The 23,253-nt window shown below is 44.1% G+C and overlaps 1 protein-coding gene and 1 long non-coding RNA gene across 3 annotated transcripts in view; one reads left to right on the forward strand and one right to left on the reverse strand.

Annotated features, from left to right (window-relative positions):
• ENOPH1 (enolase-phosphatase 1) overlaps nt 1–19,506 on the forward strand; it is a 35,734-nt gene extending 16,228 nt beyond the window's left edge. The window contains exons 2-7 of one of the 2 annotated variants that reach the window (XM_061420609.1): nt 8,334–8,435; nt 10,071–10,273; nt 12,259–12,391; nt 14,930–15,053; nt 17,374–17,430; nt 18,416–19,506. In XM_061420609.1, the coding sequence (XP_061276593.1) occupies nt 8,334–8,435; nt 10,071–10,273; nt 12,259–12,391; nt 14,930–15,053; nt 17,374–17,430; nt 18,416–18,555 (759 nt within the window). In that variant the 3' untranslated portion in view covers nt 18,556–19,506. The remainder of the gene's footprint in view (nt 1–8,333; nt 8,436–10,070; nt 10,274–12,258; nt 12,392–14,929; nt 15,054–17,373; nt 17,431–18,415) is intronic. The other variant, XM_061420610.1, reaches the window with a different exon arrangement.
• LOC133249781 (uncharacterized) overlaps nt 1–23,253 on the reverse strand; it is a 419,931-nt gene that overhangs the window by 236,087 nt on the left and 160,591 nt on the right. The window lies entirely within an intron of this gene.

Here is a 23,253-nt window from a genome sequence, read left to right on the forward strand (position 1 = left end):
AATCTATATGCTGAGCACAGCATGAGAAATGCCGGGCTGGATGAGTTACAAGCTGGAATCAAGATAGGTGGGAGAAACATCAACAACCTCAGATACGCAGATGATACCACTCTAATGGCAGAAAGCAAAGAGGAGCTAAAGAGCTTCTTGATGAGAGTGAAGGAAAGAGTGAAAGAGCCGGCTTAAAATTAAATATTAGTTAAAAATCTTAGATCATGGTATCTGGCCCCATTACTTGATGCAAATAGAACAGGAAAAGCTGGATGTAATGACAGATTTCCTCTTCTCGGCTCTGAAATCTTTGCAGATGGTGACTACAGCCATGAAGTCAGAAGATGATTGCTTCTTGGCAGGAAAGCTGTGACAGACCTAGATAGTGTGTTGAGACATTACTCTGCCGACAAAGGTCCGTATAGTCAAGGCTATGGTCTTCCCACTGGTCATGTATGGTTCTGAGACCTGGACCCTAAATGAGGCAGAATGCCAAAGAATTGAGGCCTTCAAAATGTGGTGCTGGAGAAGATTCCTTCAAGTCTGTTGGACCTCAAGGAGATCAAACCAGTCAAGGGAAATCAACCCTGAATACTTGTTGGAAGGACTGATTCTGAAGCTCTAGTATTTTGGTCATCTGATGTGAACAGTAGACTCTTTGGAAAAGTCCCTGATGCCGGGAAAGATTGAGGGCAAAAGGAGAAGAGAGCATCAGAAGATGAGGTGGCTGGTTGGCATCACCAATGCAATGGACATGAACTTGGGCAAACTTCAGAAGATGGTGAGGGACAGGGAGGCCTGGCATGCAACAACAGTTTGGTACCATAGTATCTATCAGACTGTAATTGTTGGCTTTTAAAAACAAGCATCTTGAAGCCATTTTATTTTGCTTGATAGATGCTCAATAAGGATGTTGAAAGAATGGATAAAATCTTCACAGTTGAGTTATTGCCCCATGTACTTTTATGTTGTACAATAACACTCACACTAAAATAGACTGTTCAGTCTGCTAACCTCCCAACTCCAGTTATCCTGCGTTCTAACTTCATTGTCTACCTTTGTGTGCTTAGGCAGTGCAGAGGGGAGTTTTACATATAGAGGAAAGAGGCAAATTGGATGATCAGAAGTTCTAAAGTAGATTCTCATTTCTGAAGCTTCTCCTAAACAGGATCGCTTGAAATCTGGACCTTTTATTTCTGTGAGTTCTCGAGGAAGAGGTCTGTGGTCTGTCACTCCAGTATCAGAAATGTCTGGTGGCACTTCCCTGATGGTTCAGTGGTTGGGACTCTGTGCTTCCACTGCTGAGGGTCCAAGTTTGATCCCTGGTCTGGGAACTAAGATCCCACATGCCAAGCAGCCAAAAAGTAAATAAAAATAAATATAATTAGAAACGTGTGGCACTCAGTAAGTCCTCAGTAGATGTTGAAGGAATGAATTGGTTATCTTTGTGATTTGTTCTCTGGGGACGTCTCTGCTATCATTCGTCACTAAATTGGGGTAAAGGTGATCTTGCTGTGTTAAAAGGTTTGTGCTGGAGTATATAATTAGTGGTAAGGAACTGGATGTTTTCATCTATCTAATTACCTCTAGTGACCGCAGTGACTTTGCTTGGTATTATCATCGCCATTTAGCAGATGAGAAAATAGGCTCAAAGAGGATAAGTTACTCGAACACAGTTGGTGAAAGAAAGAGGTAGAACCCTGGCTTGGCACACTGCCCGGAGTCTGTACCTGCTCTCAGGATTAACAGGCTCTTGATGAATTGTTCTTGGTACCAATAAAGCTGGATATAGGAAATTTGATTTTGTGGAGCCCAAAGAGGATAGCGCTGTATGCGTTGAAAAAATTTTTGAGGACTTCAACTCTGAGTGGCCCTGAATCTGACCAAGAATTTTCCCTGGGGAGTATTTTCAGTTGCTTACAAGTTGGGGAATAATGGAGGCAGGATGCTGGAGGAGAAGGACCAGATGAGAAAGGTGTAGCATGAAGGATCAGAGTTGGTTTGTTTTTTAAACTGTAACACATTTAAAATTAGCAAGGATAAAGACTAGTACAATAACTGCACCCACCACAAAGCTAATTAAACTTTCATATGATGTTTATTTTAGATCTTAAGAAATCATTACAGCTATACCTGAAGCCCTTGGTACATCCCACTTTGTATTGGTTTTATTCATATGTTAGAGTTTCTGTTCATATTGATAAATAGAACATTTTAGTACATTCACTGTTAACTGCAAAGTAATGTTATGGAGTGTGAATATGCCCGTATATTCTCTAGCTGATGATGATTTAGGATGTTTCCATTCATTTGCAGCCTCCCCATTGTGACAGTAAGCACTTTTTTTGCTCCTCTCTGCACATGTGTGTCTGCCTAGGAGAGGAAGAGCTGTGTATGTGCACCTTCCTTCTGCCACATCTTCTCAGATGGCACCCTCTCAAGTAGGGGCTGGTTTACAGTTCTGCCATGATGCATGAGTGCAGGAGAGATGCTAAGCCAGAGAAAGGACGGCGTGAGGAGGAGCATCCTGGGAAAACTTGACTATTTAAAGAAAATCAGAAATATATGGAAAAGGGTAAAGAATGCCTGCCAATGCAGGAAACACGAATTCAGTCCCTGGGTCACGAAGATCCCCTGGAGAATGAAATGGCTACCCACTCCAGTGTTCTTGCCTGGAGAATTCCATGGACAGAGGAGCCTGGCGGGCCACAGTCCGTGGGGTCCCAGAGTTGGATATGCCTGAGTGACTAACACTTTCCCTGGTGGTCTCGTGGTTAGGACTCTGCCTTCCAGTGCAGGGGGTGCAGATTTGGTCCCTGGATGGGGAACTGAGATCCCACATGCCACAGGGTGTGGCCAAAAAAAAACCCAACACAGCATTGTAAATCAACTATACGTCAATAAAAGTTTTTTTTTTTTTAAGAAATATATCAGTACAGTAAAAGGAATCTCTTGCAGAAAAAAAAGCTATTAATCTTAGCTTATTTTCCTTCTTTAAGATCAAGAGTGAGTTTTTATTGAGCTTAAACAAAGCTTTTATGTCAAATATGCTGAAAATTTTGCCTGCTCACACTGTTTGTATGATTCAGAATCTGCTGAGTGCTACTGGAATGCCACATGAGAACAAGCAAAACTGAATGACTTCTTTGTTTTTACTGGGGCAGGTGAAATTTGAATAACATAGTATGAAGAGTCCTACCATTAAAAAAAAAACAAACCTGTAATAATTTTCTTGTGTTGTGTATTTTCTTTTGGGAGTGCAATTTAAGTTGAACTTAGAATTGAGTCTTCTGAAGTTAAGAAAAAAATCTGATTATGGAGCCAAGCCTTTGTTCCAGTCAGAAAAATTCTATACCCACCAAAAAAAACCCCACATGGTTTTGTTCATAACAATCTGTTGCTGCTGCTGCTAAGTTGCTTCAGTCGTGTCCGACCCTATGCGACCCCATAGACGGGCAGCCCACCAGGCTCCGCCATCCCTGGGATTCTCTAGGCAAGAATACTGGAGTGGGTAGCCATTTCCTTCTCTGATGCATGAAAGTGAAAAAGTCAAAGTGAAGTCGCTCAGTTGTGTCCTACTCTTAGCGACCCCATGGACTGCAGCCCACCAGGCTCTTCCGTCCATGGGATTTTCCGGGCAAGAGTACTGGAGTGGGGTGCCATTGCCTTCTCCTAACAATCTGTTAACTATGTCCTAATCATAGCATCGCTCGGGCCTGTTAGCAGGAAATAAAAAGTCTGCTAGCTTCCTTTTTTTGTTTTTCAATTGAAGAATCACAAACGTACAATATTAAATCAGTTTCAGGTGTATAACGTGATTTAATATTTCTGTACATTACAAAATGATCACCATGATTAGTTTCCATCTGTCACCAAACAAAGTTATTACATTAATATTGACTGTATTTCCTATGCTGTTCAGGACATCCTCATTTATTTTATAACTGGAAGTTTGTACCTCTTAATTCTCTCCATGTATTTTGCCCGTCCTCCACCCCCTCCCCTTCAACCAACATCTTTCTTCTCTTTTGCCCTTGTTCACTCTTGTAATAGAATTACTAGTTAAAATCTCACAATCCAGAAGTAATAAGGAGGAAGTGGGGAGGGAGGGAGAGGACACAGATCAGTGGTTTTCAGCACCAAGCTGGGTGGTGGGCTGGTACTAGCTAGCACTAATCTGCAGAAGCCAGCCATTCTGTCGGGCGCAGTGACCCTGTGATAGCACGTGCTGGCGCTTCATGAATTGGAGCCCATTCTTATTTTACAGTAAGTGAGCCCACTTTGCAGGGATGAGGATTGCTTTTCTTCAGGGCCTCTGCACATCCCCAGGTGATGCAGAAACATCTGAAAACCCCTGGCTTCTATCAGATGACCCTACTGGAGCCTTTTCCTACCCACACCGTTCTCTCTGTGTGGAATCCTCTCCTCTCGTCTTCTTCGGATTAAGCCTATCTTCTTTTGGTGGTTCTCAGACTTCTTATTCTCAAGATTTCTTTGTACACTTAAAATTTACTGAGGATCCACCTTCCCTGGTGGTCCAGTGGTTAAGAGTCCACCTTCCAATGCAGGGGACATGAGTTCAAGCCCTGATTGGGGAACTGTGATCCCATATGCCTCAGGGAAAGCCCAAGACCCACAACTGAGACCCAACACAGCCAAATAAAAACAATAAATATTTTTTTAAAATTACTGAGGCCCCAAAGAGCTTTTATGTAGGTTATACGGATCAACATTTACCATATTAGCAGTTGAAACAGAAATTTAAAAATACTTATTCATTTTAAACAATAAGCCCCTTTACTTTGTTAACATTAACAAATAATATATGTGTGTGTGCGCTGAGTTGTGTCCAACTCTGTGACACTATGGACCATAGCCTGCCAGGCTTCTGTGTCCATGGACTTGTCCAGGCAAGGGTACCAGAGTGGGTCGCCATGCCCTCCTCCAGGGGATCTTCCCAACCCAGGGATTGAACCCACATCTCTTACATCTCCTGCATTGGCAGGGGGATTCTTTACCACTAGTGCCACCTGGAAAGCCCCAATAAATAATATATTTTTATGAAAAAGTTTCCCATTCCTTTGGAAAATGTGGCTAGAAGACTTTTAGACAGTGTTTTGCATTTTATAAACTGGCTAGGAAGATGGTTGGATTCTCGTCTATATTGGGTCTCTTGTAGCATCACTCATTGGTGAAAAGGCAAATGATCTTAGTATTTTTATGAAAATAGTTTGACCTCGTGGAGCCCCCTAAAAGGGTTCCCAAGACCCCCAGGACTCCTGAATCTCACTTTGAGAATCATTGCTTTAGATCTCAGTTCTGTGGTCACTTCTCCAGCGAAGCCTTCCCTGACCTCCCTCACAGGTCAGACTTTCCTATTTTATGCATTAATGTTACACCTCTCGTTTGTACCCTTTATTAAAGTACCATCTTTAATGTTCTATTTCTGCTACTTGGCTCCTTGAGATTCAGGATCCTGTATGGGTTTTGCTCACAATTATATCCTCAGCCCTTATTGCAAGGGCCTGCCCCTGTGCTGGGCATTCAGGACATGTTTGAATAAATAAATGAGTAAATCAGTTTAAATAAGCAGACTTCTTGGGTTCAACTTGATTATAGACTTTCCCTTGAAATGTAAGGCCTTGTCTGAATTGTCTACCTGGTGTCTGCATTCACGGCATCTGTTCATTTCCTTTTTTTCCCAGGCTGCTCCTTGCTAAAACTGTTGCAGGGCCATTAGGCTCTGGGTCTGCCAAGCATTCTGTTCATGCTCTGTCTCACCCATTGCACTGCATTATAGTTCCCCCACCCCCTCACTCATTTTTTAAAAGTAGTATTTTTTTTTTTTTATATCTATTTATTTACTTGGCTGCACTGGGTCTTAGTTGCTGCATGTGGAATCTAGTTCCCTGACCTGGAATCAAAACCGGGCCCCCTGCATCGAGAGCATAGCGTTTTAGCCACTAGGCCACCAGAGAAGTCTCTTTATTTATTAAAAATATTCTCTGAAGAAAGATGATCATGAGATTATCATGGTTTTTATTTTGCACGTTTCTGTATTTTCCGAAATTTCTGTGAACAAACCTGTGTTAACTTTCAGATGAGAAAAGAGAGTTACTACACCTGGAGGTGACGTACCACGGTGTAGTTACCACACCTGGAGGTGACCTACCACAGTGTAGTTACCACACCTGGAGGTGACGTACCACGGTGTAGTTACCACACCTGGAGGTGACGTACCACGGTGTAGTTACCACACCTGGAGGTGACGTACCACGGTGTAGTTACCACACCTGGAGGTGACGTACCACGGTGTAGTTACCACACCTGGAGGTGACGTACCACGGTGTAGTTACCACACCTGGAGGTGACGTACCACGGTGTAGTTACTACACCTGGAGGTGACGTACCACGGTGTAGTTACTACACCTGGAGGTGATGTATCACAGGGTAGTTGAGGAAGTTTCATGACCCCATCTGTGGCCGTTTCCATACTCCTCACTCCAGCATAACCGCCTATTTAGTATCTGTTTTAGATATTTTCCTTTTTTGTCATTTCATTATAAATGGAATCATATCTTATATGGTTATGTGTCAGATTTCTCTTACTTAGCATGATGTTTCTGAGGTTCATCCATGCAGTAACATGTATCAGTATTATGTTGTATGAATTTTCTGTTTACCCATTTGCCAGTTGATGGCCATTTGGATTGTTTCCACTTTTTCACTAGTATGACTCATTTCCTGGTGACTTGAATAGTAAAGAATCTTCCTGCAAAGCAGGAGACCCAGGTTTCATCCCTGAGTCGGGAAGATTCCCTGCAGAAGGGAATGGCTACCCACTCCAGTATTCTTGCCTGGAGAATGCCATGGACAGAGGAGCCTGGTGGCTACAGTCCATGGAGTCACAAACAGTTGGACACGCCTGAGTGACTAACACTTTTCACTTTTTCATGACACATTCACATCCAATTCTTGTGAACAGTTTTCACTTCTCTTGGGATGGAACATTGAATGGAATCATTGGGTCATATCATACGCTGTTGAACTTTTAAAGAAACTGCCAGACTCCTTTATAGAGTCACTGCATCATTTTATCCCCCCCACCTCTCGCCCCCGCCCCATCTAGATTCTTGAGAAACTTATTGAGAAAAGGGAATGTGACTTGTTTATCTTTTCAGTCCCCTTCTCCATGGCTCACTGGCCTGTCTTAGCATATGCGTGCATGCTGAGTCGCTTCAGTTGTGTCCTAGTCTGTGTGACCCTATGGACTGTAGCCTGCCAGGCTCCTCTGTGGGATTCTCTAGGCAAGAATCCTGGAGTAGGTTGCCCTGCCCTCCTCTAGGAGATCTTCCCTACCCAGGGGTTGAACTCGTGTCTCGTGTCTCCTGCATTGACACGCAGGTTCTTCACCACTAGCGCCACGTGGGAAGCCCCACTTAGCATATAGTTGACACTTAATTTTTATTGAATGTGTCACATTGGATTTGAAAAGACACACATGCTGCAATTACAAGTAAATATAAAATTTTTGACCTAAGAGAAATCATGTTCCCAGTGCATGGGTTACTTACAGGTTCTTCATTTCTCAATTGTTTTGCACCTCAGAATGTATAGGGTGGATGGTATGGAGGAGTAGAAAGAAAGTCCAAGAGAGAGGGGATATATGTATGCATATGACTGATTCACTTTGTTGTACAGAAGAAACTAACATAACATTGTAAAGCAAGTATACCCCAATTAAAAAAAAAAAAGAATACATAGGATATTCTGTAGGTGTTCTGTTTTCCAAACAGGAATTACGGTAATCAGGTATTTCTAAAATGTTTGTTACGTGGACATCATTCTGTCAGCAGATGTTTGTTGAGTCCAGGTCCCAGGCCCTGTAGTGTAAACTGGGTAGTCTTGATCCCTACCCTCAACGACGTGTGGTCTAGCCATCTGGTTTAGGAGTCAGCCAGCTTTTTCTGGAAAGGACTGAATACTAAATGTTGAGATTTGAGGGCCATATGGTCTTGGTTACAAGTATTCACCTTCGCATCGTGACCCCAAAGTGGCCACAGACACCCAGTAAACTAGTGAGTGTGGCCATATTCCAATACAACTCCGTTGACAAAAACGAGAGGAGGTTGAACTTGGCACATGGGCTGTAGGTGCTAACTCTATATCTAGTTCATTCGTTTCTCTGTCTCTTCTATCCAGAGCAGCAATTTTCATATTTTCAATGAAACTTTCAGCGTCTTATTTGCTAGAATTAGGTGAGGTGAGATTGTTGAAGAACTTGATCTCATGCAAACAACTAAAAGCTAATGCTTGTTTTTTTCTTTTGCACTTTTATCTAGGACATTTTATTTCCTTACATCAAAGAAAATGTTGAAGAGTATCTGCAGGCACATTGGGAAGAAGAGGAGTGCCAACAGGATGTCAGGCTTTTGAGGAAACAGGTTGGGACGCTTCTGTTCCCTTGCTTCTGCATTCCCAAGGGTGTTAGAGCTGCGGACGCCTGCTTAGGAATCCACATAATTAAACGGCCAGATCATGGCAGTTTGTTGTCTCCACAGTTGCCTCTTTCTGGAGCTGTTTCAGTTGCATACAAATATCATGTATTTATAAATAAACTAAATCATTTCTGTGTGGGATGCAGGAAGGTCTTGTGCCATTTCGTCACATTTTTCATGAATGTCTCCTTGCCACCACACTTCATCACCTCGTTCTCCACTGTCTCCTCCCCACGGCATAAGGCCCTGCTGCCCAGCCACAAAACTCCTGGGCCCGCATCTCTCACCCCAGCTCACTCTCGGCCCAGTGTTCTTTTTTTAATTAAAAAAATTTTATTTATTATTTATTTTATTTTTTGGCTGCACTGGGTCTTCATTGCTATACAGGCTTTTCTCTAGTTGCAGTGAGCAGGGGCTACTCTAGTTGTGCAAGAGCTTCTCACTGCAGTGGCAGCTTCTCTTGTTGCAGAGCACGGGCTTTAGGGCACGTGGGCTTCAGTCGTCACACCTCCCGGGCTCTGGAGCACAGGCTCAATAGTTGTGGCTTACAGGCTTAGTTACTCTGTGGCAAGTGGGATCCTCCTGGACCAGGGATCGAACTTGTGTCTCCTGCATTGGCAGGCGGATTCATTACCACTGAGCCACCAGGGATGCCCCTCCGCCCAGTCTTTATACCTGCCTTCAGTCGCACATGCTCTGTTCTGCTCTGACTCCTACCACTGTGCTCTGTGGAACTCCTCTTCTGTTGTTTTTCTTATTAAAATTGCTTCACTGGCAAAGGTCTTACTGTGCAGAGCAAACTCTCTGGCGATTCTTTTTGGAGTTAATTTTCTACATGGGACAATGTGGGAGGCTCTGTAGGTTCTTTCGTGTTAGGAGTTCAGATTGAAGAGAATCACAGCCTCTGGGGCGTGGGGCGTTTGGGTTTGTTAAATTTTCCACGTAACTCAGGGTTAGTCTGAAACATTCCCCTCTTCACCTTTTTTTGGTGTCTCAACACTTGTTGTGGAAACATACATATGTCTTGCCCATTGTAGTACACAAATCATTGCGTCTTCAGGGGTTGGGCATACGCATTGTCACAGGCTCAGTAGCTATTAGGGTTTGCAAGATGTGGGCCGATTGCAGGAGACGTATCTGAACCAACCCCAGGCATCGCTTCACTGGTTTCTTTTCACTGAATTCCAGGCATAAACTAAGCTTTTTGTGATTTCTTCCTCAGTCAGTTATAGTGCAGAGAAAATGATCAGATTTAACTGAAGCCCTGGTTTGATCCTAGTCAGTGAATCAACAAACCAGCTCTTATTATAACATTTTATCGTTTTGTGCTCTTTCTTCTCACATACAACATGCCTCTCAGTTTAAGTTTCAGCTTTAGTGATACAGGAAAGCTGTTGTAAACTTACTAATTATAATCCACTATTTTTTTAGGAATCATTCATTTCAGTCTCAAAGTCTAGGATACTTTAATTTGTGACGGTGCTTGGAGCTTATGGTAGTGGGGGAAGGTTGGTCTGCTAGTTTTCAGGTATCGTTTAAGGGATCTCTTCATAGATTTCGTGTTGTTGATGACTTTTAAAGGCTGAAGAGGACTCCCACCTGGATGGGGCTGTTCCAATCCCAGCAGCCTCCGGTAATGGGGCGGACGACCCGCAGTGGATGATCCAGGCCGTGGTGGATAACGTGTACTGGCAGATGTCCCTGGACCGGAAGACCACGGCACTGAAGCAGCTGCAGGGCCACATGTGGAGGGCGGCGTTCAAGGCTGGGCACATGAAAGCAGAGTACGTAGCTCCAGTAATTTTGCCTAGAAAATCCCATGGACGGAGGAGCCTGGTAGGCTGCAGTCCATGGGATCGCTAGAGTCGGACACGACTGAGCGACTTCAGTTTAACTTTTCACTTGCATGCAATGGAGAAGGAAATGGCAACCCGCTCCAGTGTTCTTGCCTGGAGAATCCCAGGGACGGGGAAGCCTGGTGGGCTGCCGTCTATGGGATTGCACAGAGTCGGACACGACTGAAGTGACGCAGCAGCAGCAAGAGACTCAACGCTTTATCCACGCCCTAAAGCAAATGCGTTTCCCAATAGTTTTCTCTCTCCAGTGCAAGTTGCATGACTTGCAAAGTAGCTAAAAAATCAGCATTCTTTTTACTTCAACGAGTGAGTATGTTATTTTTTTTTTTCCCAAAGCTGGGATAAATTTAGTTCACCCAGCTAAATTGCCCAGGCCTATATCTGGCTTGGTGTGGTGGTTGGAAACTTTTAACCCCAGCCTTAGAAAATGACGACTTCCGTGAGCTCAGTCATACCTGATCCTTAGGGTATGTGTGCCAGCGCCGCTGGGTGCTTCCCGGGACTGTGACCGGCTTCTGCTCCGTTGGAGAAGCGAGATGGTGTGAAACGACGCACCTGCCACCGCGAGGTTCCTCCGCCGGCAGTGCCGCTTTTCCACAGACCCTGGGGTCAGAGCACTTCTGCCAGAGGAGCCTCGTGAGTCCTGTGTTGCTAAGAGAGTCTTAGTAAGTCACATCTCTCAGGATTTTAGGGCATTGCCTGATGTAAAGCCTAGGATCCAAGACTGTTACTAGCTGCTTACATTTCTTTTTTCTGTCAATTGAGATGCCGTTCCTTTAGGTGCTTTACAAGGGGGCTTCCACCTTTTAAGGATGCTTGAGAATTTCAGGATAGGCCAGTGATGTGGAAGTCAACACTAGTTAGTTCACGTTGTAAACAGCCGGAGGAGTGGAGGCAGGAGACCGTGTCATAGGAGTCAGCCCTGCCTTCTCGCAGCCCTAGTTCCTTAATTATAAAACCAGGAGCTTGAAATAAATCATCTTAGACGTCTGAGCCCTGCTTTGGAGCAATATCAGTCTATAGATTCAACATAGAATAATCCTGCCTCTGAAGTGACTCACAATTATGGGAACTGGTTTTGAACTAATCGTCAATCCCTTTCCTTCAGTTTGTGTAATATATTGAGTTGTGTTTCATCCAGCAGAAGACTTCTCTGACATTTTCCAGGTAATCCTTTATAACAGACTGGTTCCACCTCCCAGGTTTCTTGTGCTTCTCTTTTCACCCATTTCCTGTGATGTTCCCTCCCTGAACAGAACACATCGTAGAATTGGTGAACAAGTTAGTGTCAGGACCCAGAAAACCAGACACGACGCTTTGCTGATCAGCAAATGTGAGGTGGTACATGTCTCTTAACTGATTTGTTCCATACTTTTTTTCTGTAGAGTAAAACTTGAAGTTATCTTAGTTCTCAAGAAATGTAGTTCTGTTTTCTAGCTAATCGAAGACGAATAGCTTTGAGCCCCACCGATTTTTTTATTTTTTAGTTGTTTGACTACAGATCTTTCTAAAAGCATTTCTGTGCTTTCTTAAGGCACACCGGACATAACCTTTTCTACTCATGAACTAATCAAAGATTACACAGCAGTACAGTATTACTGTTTTTTGCTTTTTTGAATTCCGTAGAAATTCCTTAGGACTTTAAACATTTGCTTTCTTATTTTATCTCTCTGTCCATAATCACTTTTACTGTCATTAGGGTGACTGTCCCCTCTCCACTGAAACTGCTTCTGATCTATGACCTGGCTCTCTGGGGCACGCTCATGACATCTGCAGGAGCTCACAGCTCGTGGAGGTGCTTTCCCTGGTGTCCATTTGTACACAAGTAGAGAAACTCGTGGCAGCGTGTGACTGGTTTTCATCCAGCCGGAATAACCTCTTCCTGCGTTTTGCCTCTGTGCTCTTCCCTCTAGGTTCTTTGAAGACGTGGTTCCGGCCGTCCGGAAGTGGCGAGAGGCTGGGATGAAGGTGTATGTCTATTCTTCAGGGAGTGTGGAGGCGCAGAAACTATTATTTGGGCATTCTACAGAGGGGGACATTCTTGAGGTAGGTGGCCCAATTGCTTTTTTTTTTGGACACCGTCAAAGCATAAAATAGTGACTGTGAATGCTACAGTTATAAACTAAGTCAGCATTCAGGTAATTGCCTTTACATATGCTGTGTGAGTTGAAAAAAGTGGAAAAAACGGGGAATACATTATGGAAGGGTGAACTGTAGCCCTGGTCCCAGGCTTTGTACCACTTTGTAGAAGTTCTTACACTTAGCTGCCCATAAGGAACCTGGGAAGTTTGTTAAGGATGTAGATCTCTGGGCCCCGCTTCGTAGCGCATCTTGACTCAGAAGGTCTGGGGTGAGGGTCATACATGTGCATTTAAAAATATCCACCCCAAGTGATTCTGGTGACTAGTATTAAAACTAGTTATATGTATATAGCTATGTATATAGATCGACCTGTCTGTCTATATATCCATCCACATCCACATTTATTCATCACAGATAAATAAGACCTGAGTCAGCTTATAAACCAGCTATCTTGTCAATATTAGAAAATTGTCAGCCCAGAGGAAGGGAACCAATGGCTTTTGGTTTTTGAAGGTGTCAGGTATGACGTGTGATAGCGGCACATAACTTTGTGGTGGTGGTGTAGTCGCTAAGTCGCGTCCAGCTCTGGCGACCCCATGTGGGATAGCCCGCCAGACTCCTCTGTCCGTGGGATTTCCAGGAAAGTAATACTGGAGTGGGTTGCCATTTCCTTCTCCAGGGGTGTCTTCCTGACCCTGGGTCTCAGAAAAGGGCACACAGACTTCTGGAGTGCCTGAGAGGACACGGCGGTTTCATTTGTTCCCAGTACTTTGGAGACAGATTTTATTTTAGCAGAATCCTCATTCTTCTCGAAGAGAACTGGCCATGTTATTGCACAAAATGACTTAAGGCCACCTATGAACACTTCTTGGACCTGAGAAAGGCCTGGCCAGCTTTTCTGTCCCACTGTCCCTGCGCCCCCTGGTGGACAAGATGGTCATTGGAAAAGGGAAAGAAATGCTGAGTAACTGAATACAGGCCAAACTTAATGTTACACAACAGTTTACTCAGCTAACTATTTTTTTTAAAGTAAATACTTATTGACCCTTTACCATATGCAGAGAAAGGTTTGGCTTTGAAGATTGTCACAGTCTATTTTACTTTCCTTCTTTTCATCTTGGTTCTAAATCAAATATTAAATAAAATGCTTTCATTGATAAAACCCTTTCTCCTCTGAATACAGATTTAAGCTTCTTTTCTGCTATCTCTGATAAAACAATCAGGTCATAGGAGACAGGACATAATAATTACCTACTAGGTTCAGTAATGAATGCTTTATTTTCCCCTTGCTCCTTGTGAGACAGACTTGAGAAAGAAAATATGCAAAACCATTCTTAACTTTAAAAATCTCAATACACCTTAATTTCTTTGAGTGATTGTTTTTAGTTTGAGTGTTTTTAGTTAGGCTTATTTTTAGTTTGTGAAAAGTTCTGAAATTCAAGAGATCACATTATATAATGTGTGTGTGTGCTCAGTCATATCCAACTCTTTGTGACCCCTTGGACTGTAGCCCACCAGGCTTTTCTGTCCATGGGATTTCCCAGGCAAGGATACTGGAGCAGGTTGCCATTTCCTCCTCCAGGGGATCTTTCTGACCCAGGGATCGAACCTGCAGTTGCTGCATTGGCAGGTGGATTCTTTACCAGTGAGCTACCTGGGAAGCCTGCCACTGTTACTGCTCAAAAATGATAGATAAAATATTGGGTTCGATAGAATTTCAAAATGTTTTATTTAGAAAATCAAAGTTTCTTGGAAGTAAGATAACAGCTTACTAATAAGGCAGGTTAGAGAAATCCGTTCATGCTGGCATTGAAAGGACAATGTGGAGAACCTTTTCATCAGAGGTGAAACCCAGTTCATAAGTTGTTTGAGTGCATATAGTATTGTAATGGTAGAAAGTAGGGCATATATATCGGAGAAGGCACTGGCACCCCACTCCAGTACTCTTGCCTGGAAAATCCCATGGACGGAGGAGCCTGGTAGGCTGCAGCCCATGGTGTTGCTAAGAGTCGGACACAACTGAGCGACTTCACTTTCACTTTTCACTTTCATGCACTGGAGAAGGAAATGGCAACCCACTCCAGTGTTCTTGCCTGGAGAATCCCAGGGATGGGGGAGCCTGGTGGGCCGCCGTCTATGTGGTCACACAGAGTCGGACACGACTGAAGAGACTTAGCAGCAGAAGCAGCAGCAGCAGGGCATATATATGTAAAAGACTTTGGATATAAAATAGAAAATGAAAGAAAGCCGAAAAGATTACAGAATGATCTTACATGCATTGAATCAGTAGTTTTCTTCTTTCAGATGTTTATTTCTATAAAACCTTACTTTATTTTTCATAGCCTCCACAAAGTTCTCTATGAAGTAGACCTACAGGGAATATTTCTTGAGTGGATGAAGTGACTATGATTGTTGAGTATTTCAAAGAAAAGGGATGAGAACCAGAGGGGCTGGGTTGCACATGTGCTCATAGCATCCTTCTTTCCCCTCCTGTGTGTTCAGCTTGTGGATGGTCACTTTGATACCAAGATTGGACACAAAGTGGAGAGTGAGAGTTACCAAAAGATCGCCAGCAGCATTGGCTGTTCAACCAACAACATCTTGTTTCTGACGGATGTTTCCCGAGGTGAGTAACCTGACTTCTTGGATAGTACACTCCAGGCTGGGAGCTGAGCCTGGCACTGGAAACACTTTGCCTTCATAAAGAAGGTTTCCATGGGGAGCCGTGAGAAATGAGACAGCTATCTAAAGGAAACAGTGCAAATAGATGTTTATAGACAAAACTTGCCTGGTGCTGATCTTGGTAAGAGATCTAATGCTAAACGGTTATTAGCCAGTGTCAAGTCCCACGTGGACAGTGATGACTCAGCTTGGTTGAGAATCTGGGTTGCTGGTCAAGAGGACTGTGCTTGAGGCAGGGGTGCTTGGGAACTGTGCTTGAAAACTCGGGGTGCATGGAAGGCAGCGCCTCTGCTGCTGAGTGAGTGAATCTGAGCAGAAGGGTGTGGAGCACTCTTTTTCTGGGAGGTGACAGTCCTTTCACAGAAGGTGGGAACATAGAAGAGACAGCTCTGCCCCATTTACTTTTAGTACTCAGAGTGAAAGTTTGCTAGTCGCTCAGTCGTGTCCAGCTCTTTATGACCCCATGGACTGTAGCCTGCCGGGCTCCTCTCTGTCCATGGGGATTCTTCAGGCAAAAATATTAGAGTGGGTTGCCATTCCCTTCTCCAGAGGATTTTCCCGACCCACGGATCAAACCCAGATCTCTTGCATTGCAGGCAGATTTTTCACCATCTGAGCCATGAGGGAAGCCTGTCACCCTTAAATGAATGCATTCTGTTGCTCTGTTTCCCACAGGTTGAGAAACTACTGGGGATTCTTATTACAGCAGATCTGAATCCAGAGAGTGTGTTTCAGATGCTTGCCCTGTCTGCCGCGTCTCTGGCCGCAGACCTGAGTCCTGTCTCCAGCCTCCACTGTTTGCGCGGATTTTATGTCTGCTTGCAGTGCCGCCTCTCTTGCCAGTTTTCCTTCCTTGAAATTTCCTCACACTCTGTGCACAGGAGTCATTTGTTAAATTGCGGGTCCTAATGCAGTAGTTGCGCATTGAGGACCTGAGTCACTGCATTTTTAACAAGCTTCTAGGTGATTGCCACACTGCTGGTCCAGGGACCACTCAGAGCAGTGGTGCTCCAGAGCAGGAGTTGATAGTAGTGTTCTGTAAAGGGCCAGACAGTAAGTATTTTAGGCTCTGCAGGCCATGCAGCTACTCAACTCTGTCTTCGAAGTGCAGAAGCAGCCATAGACAGTACAGAAGTGAGTGGGCCTGGCTGTTTCCAGTAAAACTCTGCTTACGATAACAAGTGGTAGGCCATCATTTGCTGACCTTCGTTCTAGAGCATATGGAGTCTGACACACGATTTCAACTGTAGCTCTACCACTGGCTAGCTCTTAGTTTTCGTATCTGTAGAATGGGGATGGTCATATAATGCTAATTACCTAAGGATTGTTGGAAAGATTTAGATGAGAACAGAAGCTCCATGAAGCCAAGACCTTCATTTTGTTCCTGTTTCTGGTCCTAGCATAGTACCTGGCACGTAGTAGCTGCTAATTTAATATAAGGGATTAGCTATTATCTTTCAGATAGAAACAAAAGGAGGAGGGGATTGTAACCCAAGACACGTTGGAGATAGCCCCCGCAATACGTAGCTTACTAGGTTTGATCTGACTAGTCCTGTTTGTTTGGGTCTTTGTGGCTTTGCTTGGGCTTTCTCTAGTTGTGGCGAGTGGGGGCTACTCTAATTACGGTTTACCAGCTTCTCACTGTGGTGGCGTCTCGTTGCAGAGCACCGGCTCTAGCGTGTACAGGCTCAGTAGTTGTGGCATACGGCTAAGTTGCCCTGTGCCATGTGGAATCTTCCTGGATCGGGGATCAAATCCATGTCCCCTGCACTGACAGGCAGATTCTTTACCACTGGACCACCAGGTAAATTCTGGCTAGTCCTGTTTTTACTTCTACCTTTCCATGCTATGGGCTTCCTCGGTGGGTCAGATGGTGAAGAATCTGCCTGCAATGTGTGAGACCTGGGTTCAATCCCTGGTTTGGGAAGATCCCCTGGAGGAGGGTGTGGCAACCCACTGCAGTATTCTTGTCTGGAGAATCCCCATGCAGTATTCTTGTCTGGTGGGCTGTGGGCTTGGAAAGAGTCAGATATGACTGAATGACTAAACGTATCCATGCTGTCACTGATCTTAAAGCACTCATAGTCCAATGAGAAGAGAGACATCAGGTAATAACGTGTCAGGTCATATTATCCTGTGCATGCTTAGTTGCTTCAGTCATGTCCGACTTTTTGCGACCCTACGGACTGCAGCCCTCCAGACTCCTCTGTCCATTGGATTCTCTAGGCAAGAATACTGGAGTGAGTTGCCATTTCCTCCTCCAGGGGATCTTCCCAACCCAGGGATCGGACGCACATCTCCAATGTCTCCTGCATTGGCAGGTGGGTTCTTTACCACTAGCGCCACTTGGGATGTCCCTCATATTGTCCTGATGGAACTAAATACAAGGAGCACCGAGGATGCTCTAATACAGATGGTGGTGGCTCTAGAAGATAGAATACTTGAGCTGAATTTCGAAGAGTAGGAATCCGCCACGCAAAAATGGTGGGCAGTCTAGCCAAGGCTTATGACATCTTTGGGCTCCAGGTATAAGTAGGTGTTTTAGCCTGATTAGATCCTGGGGTTCCGTTTGTCCCATATCTGTTTAATTGGAATTATTCCTGACAGCCTGTCCTCTGGGAAACAGCTCAGGTCTCTGGAGGACTGATGGGAGGGAATGGAAGAAAGCTGTCGGCAGGACACAGCTCTGTCTTTGTGTGTTCATAAGCACTTAATCAAGCTCAGAAGTCTGGGATACACCATCCTCCTAGTCTGTCAGTACAGTTAGGTATTTGAAAAATATGTTTTATGGAAAAATTAAAACTATTTAAAACAATAATTCTACCCCCATGTGCCTTTTTTTTTTTTTAAGATTATTTAGTTATTTGACTGTGTTGGGACTTAGTTGCAGCATGTGGGATCTAGCTCCCTGGCCAGGGATCGAGCCCTGGCCCCCTGCATTGGGACCACCAGGGAAGTCCCCATGTGCCTGTTTTTTAGCTTCAACAATTACAGAATTTGGGCCAGATTTCTTTCCTTTTTTAAGAATTTTTTTTTTGAGACAAACCTTTGTTTTAAGTCTTTGTTGAATTTCTTAACTATAATGCTTCTTTTATTGTGTTGGTGTTTTTTGCCACAAGGCATGTGAGATCTTAGCTTCCTGACCAAGGATCGAACCCCCTCCACTGGAAGGCAAAGTCTTAACTCCTGGACCATTAAGGAAGTCCCAAGACTTGTTTCTTGCGTTCCCACCTCCCTCTGATCACTTTGAAGCAAATCCCAAGCACCCTGTTCTGCTGTTTCTGACGCGTGTTTTGCTTCTCACAGAGGCCAACGCTGCTGAGGAGGCGGGCGTGCATGTCGCTGTGGTGGTGAGACCGGGCAACGCAGGGCTGACTGATGATGAGAAGACCCACTTCAGCCTCATCACGTCCTTCAGTGAACTGTACCTGCCTTCCTCAACCTAGAGGAGGAGCCCCGAGGAAGGCCAGGCTGTCTTCACAGCGTCGTCCCTGTCGTCTAGTTTTATTCTAATGGTAAAAGGCATTTGCTTAAAAAATACAGATATAAACACACACGGAAGGTTTGTTAAGTGTGTGTATGTTCAAATTTCCTTTCACAAGCACATAGTGGAAAAAGAGTCTCAGTTCAGTGAAAAGGAAACATTTTAAAGATGCTCTATATGTAGAAATTGTTTGGGACCACAACTCTAACCCTTATGGAGGGCGACGTATAGTTGAGAGAAGAAATTATGACTGAACAGGTCAAATGTGTTAATGTTTATCAAGTCATGGATCAAAATAGGTTGGTTTGAGTGGTTTCTCAGAAGCCTTGTTATTTTGAAACTAGAAGTATTTCAAAGACATTCCTAATAATAATCTACTTCCCCTTTTAAATTGTGAGTTTAAGATTACAACAACCTAATTTGAAACTATTAATCTCTCTGTTTACAAATGACAAAGCTATTTGTTTCTGCTCCAGAAGAGAGCAGAGTTGGGAAAGAAAATGCATGTGAGTCATGATTAACCAAGTGTTTATTACTTGAGAAACTTGCTGATCATTGTGGTACCCACAGCAAGCAGTTGCCTTACCAGTGGAAAAGATGCACTAATGTAACAGCTAAAATAGAAATGTGCTTCCTAAGGTGTAACCAAACAGCCCTAATCTTGCCCCTTGTTACAGATCAGAGATGCCCAGCTAACTACTTCTTAGCACAGTTTGAGAACATATGTTAATTCCTGTTCACTATTAAAAAATAAATGGTTTACTGAAATTTGGCCAAAAGACCTAGAGCCCTGATATCTAATATGAAGTGGATGCAAGAAATGTAAATTTTATAACAGCATTATTTATCCTGGTTCAGCCTAATGGGATGTCATGTCAGTTTCATATGATTAATAAAAGCATTTTCTTCTTCACTCAGTTTTATGGAAGCTTGCTTACTGCCAGAAGCAGAAAAGTAGCTGAAGAGAGATTGGATAAATAAGAATTTTAGTTTAGCTTTTGCCTTAATTTTGAGTGTGTGTTTGTGATATGGGTGTTTATGCGTGTATGCATTTTAATGGAATGCCAGTAGAAAATCATTGACTATTATTTGAGAGAGAGAGAGAGATATGTAACCTTGCTGCTGCTGCTAAGTCGCTTCAGTCGTGTCTGACTCTGTGCAACCCCATAGACGGCAGTCCACCAGGCTACCCCGTCCCTGGGATTCTGCAGGCAAGAACACTAGAGTGGGTTGCCATTTCCTTCTCCAGTGTATAAAAGTAAAAAGTGAAGTCGCTCAGTTGTGTCCAACTCCTAGCGACCCCATGGACTGCAGCCTACCAGGCTCCTCCATCCATGGGATTTTCTAGGCAAGAGTACTGGAGTAGGGTGCCATTGCCTTCTCCGATATGTAACCTTAGTAGTTATTATTTCATTTGGATAATAAACATTCAAGATATAAGTGGATTTCTTAAGATTTTTGAGAATCTTATGTTTGAGGTATATAAGATAATGCTTGAAGGAGGCAACTGTTCTCCTAATTAATCAAGAAAAATGAATGAATCCTGGAGTAATAATTTTAGTAGCCTTGCAAATAGGAGAGGACAGGGAACATAAAAGACTTTATGTTGATAGTTTCTATGTTGTAGTAGCTAATTAAGAAATCTAAGGACTGTGAAGATATTATTGTTCAGTCGCTCAGTTATGTCTGACTCTGTGACCCCCTGAACTGCAGCACACCAAGCTTCCCTGTCCTTTACCATCTCCTGGACTATACTCAAACTCGTGTCCATTGAGTCAGCAATGCCATCCAACTGTCTCATCCTCTATCGTCCCCTTCTCCTCTTGCCTTCAGTCTTTCCCAGCATCAGGGTCTTTGCAAGCTACGTGAAGATATAGAAGAGTAGTAAAAGGGAAATGAATATAAGTAAATCATAGAAATGGGAGTAATTTGTAAGTGTTAGTAAAGCCACAAATGGTAATTAAAGAATGAACTTTATACAGATTCTGAAAAAGCTTCAGTTCAGTTCAGTCGCTCAGTTGTGTCCGACTCTTTGTGACGCCATGAATCACAGCACGCCAGGCCTCCCTGTCCATCACCAACTCCTGGAGTTCACTCAGACTCACGTCCATCGAGTCAGTGATACCATCCAGCCATCTCATCCTCTGTCGTCCCCTTCTCCTCCTGCCCCCAATCCCTCCCAGCGTCAGAGTCTTTTCCAATGAGTCAACTCTTCGCATGAGGTGGCCAAAGTACTGGAGTTTCAGCTTTAGCATCATTCCTTCCAAAGAACACCCAGGGCTGATCTCCTTCAGAATGGACTGGTTGAATCTCCTTGCAGTTCTAGGGACTCTCAAGAGTCTTCTCCAACACCACAGTTCAAAAGCATCAGTTCTTCGGCGCTCAGCCTTCTTCACAGTCCAACTCTCACATCCATACATGACCACAGGAAAAACCATAGCCTGGACTAGATGAACCTTTGTTGGCAAAGTAATATCTCTGCTTTTGAATATGCTATCTAGGTTGGTCATAACTTTCCTTCCAAAGAGTAAGCCTCTTTTAATTTCATGGCTGCAGTCACCATCTGCAGTGATTGTGGATCCCCAAAAAAGAAAGTCTGACACTGTTTCCACTGTTTCCCCATCTATTTCCCATGAAGTGATGGGACCAGATGCCATGATCTTAGTTTTCTGAGTGTTTAGCTTTAAGCCAACTTTTTCACTCTCCTCTTTCACTTTCATCAAGAGGCTTTTTAGTTCCTCTTCACTTTCTGCCATAAGGGTGGTGTCATTTGCATATCTGAGGTTATTGATATTTCTCCTGGCAATCTTGATTCCAGCTTGTGCTTCTTCCAGTCCAGCATTTCTCATGATATACTCTGCATATAAATTAAATAAGTAGGGTGACAATATACAGCCTTGACATACCCCTTTTCCTGTTTGGAACCAGTCTGTTGTTCCATGTCCGGTTCTAACTGTTGACCTGCACATAGGTTTCTCAAGAGGCAGGTCAGGTGGTCTGGTATTCCCATCTCTTTCAGAATTTTCCACAGTTTATTGTGATCCACATAGTGAAAGGCTTTGGCATAGTCAATAAAGCAGAAATAGATGTTTTTCTTGAACTCTCTTGCTTTTTTGATGATCCGGCAGATGTTGGCAATTTGATCTCTGGTTCTTCTGCCTTTTCTAAAACCAGCTTGAACATCTGGGAGTTCATGGTTCACATATTGCTGAAGTCTGGCTTGGAGAATTTCAAGTATTACTTTCCTAGCGTGTGAGATGAGTGCAGTTGTGCAGTAGTTTGAGCATTCTTTGTCATTGCCTTTCTTTGGAATTGGAATGAAAACTGACTGAAGACTAAAGAAAGGGGATCTCTTAATGATAGTAGAGGAACAACTGGAAAAGTAAGGAAGGAATGAGAGAAAATTATACACCAGGGACTAGATTAGAAAGAAATGAAAAGGACAATGCTCAGTTTCTAGCCAGTGGAGAATTGAGTGGAGTGTATCTTAGTCCCTTTAGGCTGCTATAACAAAGTCACAGAGACTAGGTAGCTTCAAAACAGCAAAACTATTTTTCACAGTTCTGAAGGCTGGGAAGTCCAAGACCAAGGAGCTGGTGAATTCATCATCTGGGGAGAGCCTGGGTCTTGCTCTGGTGGGCGGGGTCATGCTCAGTAAATCGTTAATCCAGTTTTCTGCTGATGGGTGGGGCCTTGCTCCCTCTGTGTAGTTGTGCCTGAGGCTGCCCAGTCCTGGAGTCTGCAGTCTCTATGGTCGAGCTGCCATATGATACCTCTGTGGTAGATCTTGGGCTTCTCTTGTGGCTCAGCTGGTAAAGAATCCGCCGGCAATGGGGGAGACCTGGGTTCGATCCCTGGCCTGAGTTCGACCTGGAGAAGGGAAAGGCTACCCACTCCAGTACTCTGGCCTGGAGAAGCCCATGGGGTCGCAAAGAGTGGGACACAACTGAGCAACTTTCACGTTCACTTTTCTTTCACGGTAGGGCTAATGGCAACCTCCTCCAAGAGGACTTACGCCAACCCACTGCCTCCCAGGACGGCAGCTGCCAGTGCCCCTGTCACCGAGGCAGGCCGCTGTTGACCCATGCCTCCACAGGAGACTCCTGGACACTCCTAGGCAGGTCCGCCTCATTCTCTTGTGGGGTCACGACTCCTTCCCTCTGGGTCCTGGTGTGCAAAAGGTTCTGTTTGTGTCCTCCAGGAGTCTAGCGGGTATGGAGTGTGAGTTTAACCTGATTGCGCCCCTCCTACTGGCTCGTTGCAGCTTTTGCTTTGTCCTTGGACAGGGGAATATCTTTGTTTGGTGGGTTCCAACATCCTCCTGTCGATGGTTGTTCAGCAGCTCGTTGCGATTTTGGTGTTCTTGCAGGAGAAGATGAGAGATGAGGGGAGAGGCCTGTCCCCTCGCTGCTGGCTGTCTTTGTCACTGTCACTGACAGGGTAGAAGGGGTGGAGGAGCTTCTTGGGCCTCATTTATAAGGACACTAATCCCATTCTTGGCTCCAAAGGCCTCTCAAAGGTCCTGCCTCCAATGCATCACCTTGGGGGTTAAACTTCAACATAAGAATTTGGGCTTGGAAGGGGGAACACAAGCATTCAGTCTATGGCTAGAAGCATTTACTATGCATAATAAAAAGGGTACTAGATACCGTATTAACAC

The sequence above is a fragment of the Bos javanicus genome, chromosome 6, assembly GCF_032452875.1.
Source record: "Bos javanicus breed banteng chromosome 6, ARS-OSU_banteng_1.0, whole genome shotgun sequence".
Classification (NCBI taxonomy): Eukaryota; Metazoa; Chordata; class Mammalia; order Artiodactyla; family Bovidae; genus Bos; species Bos javanicus.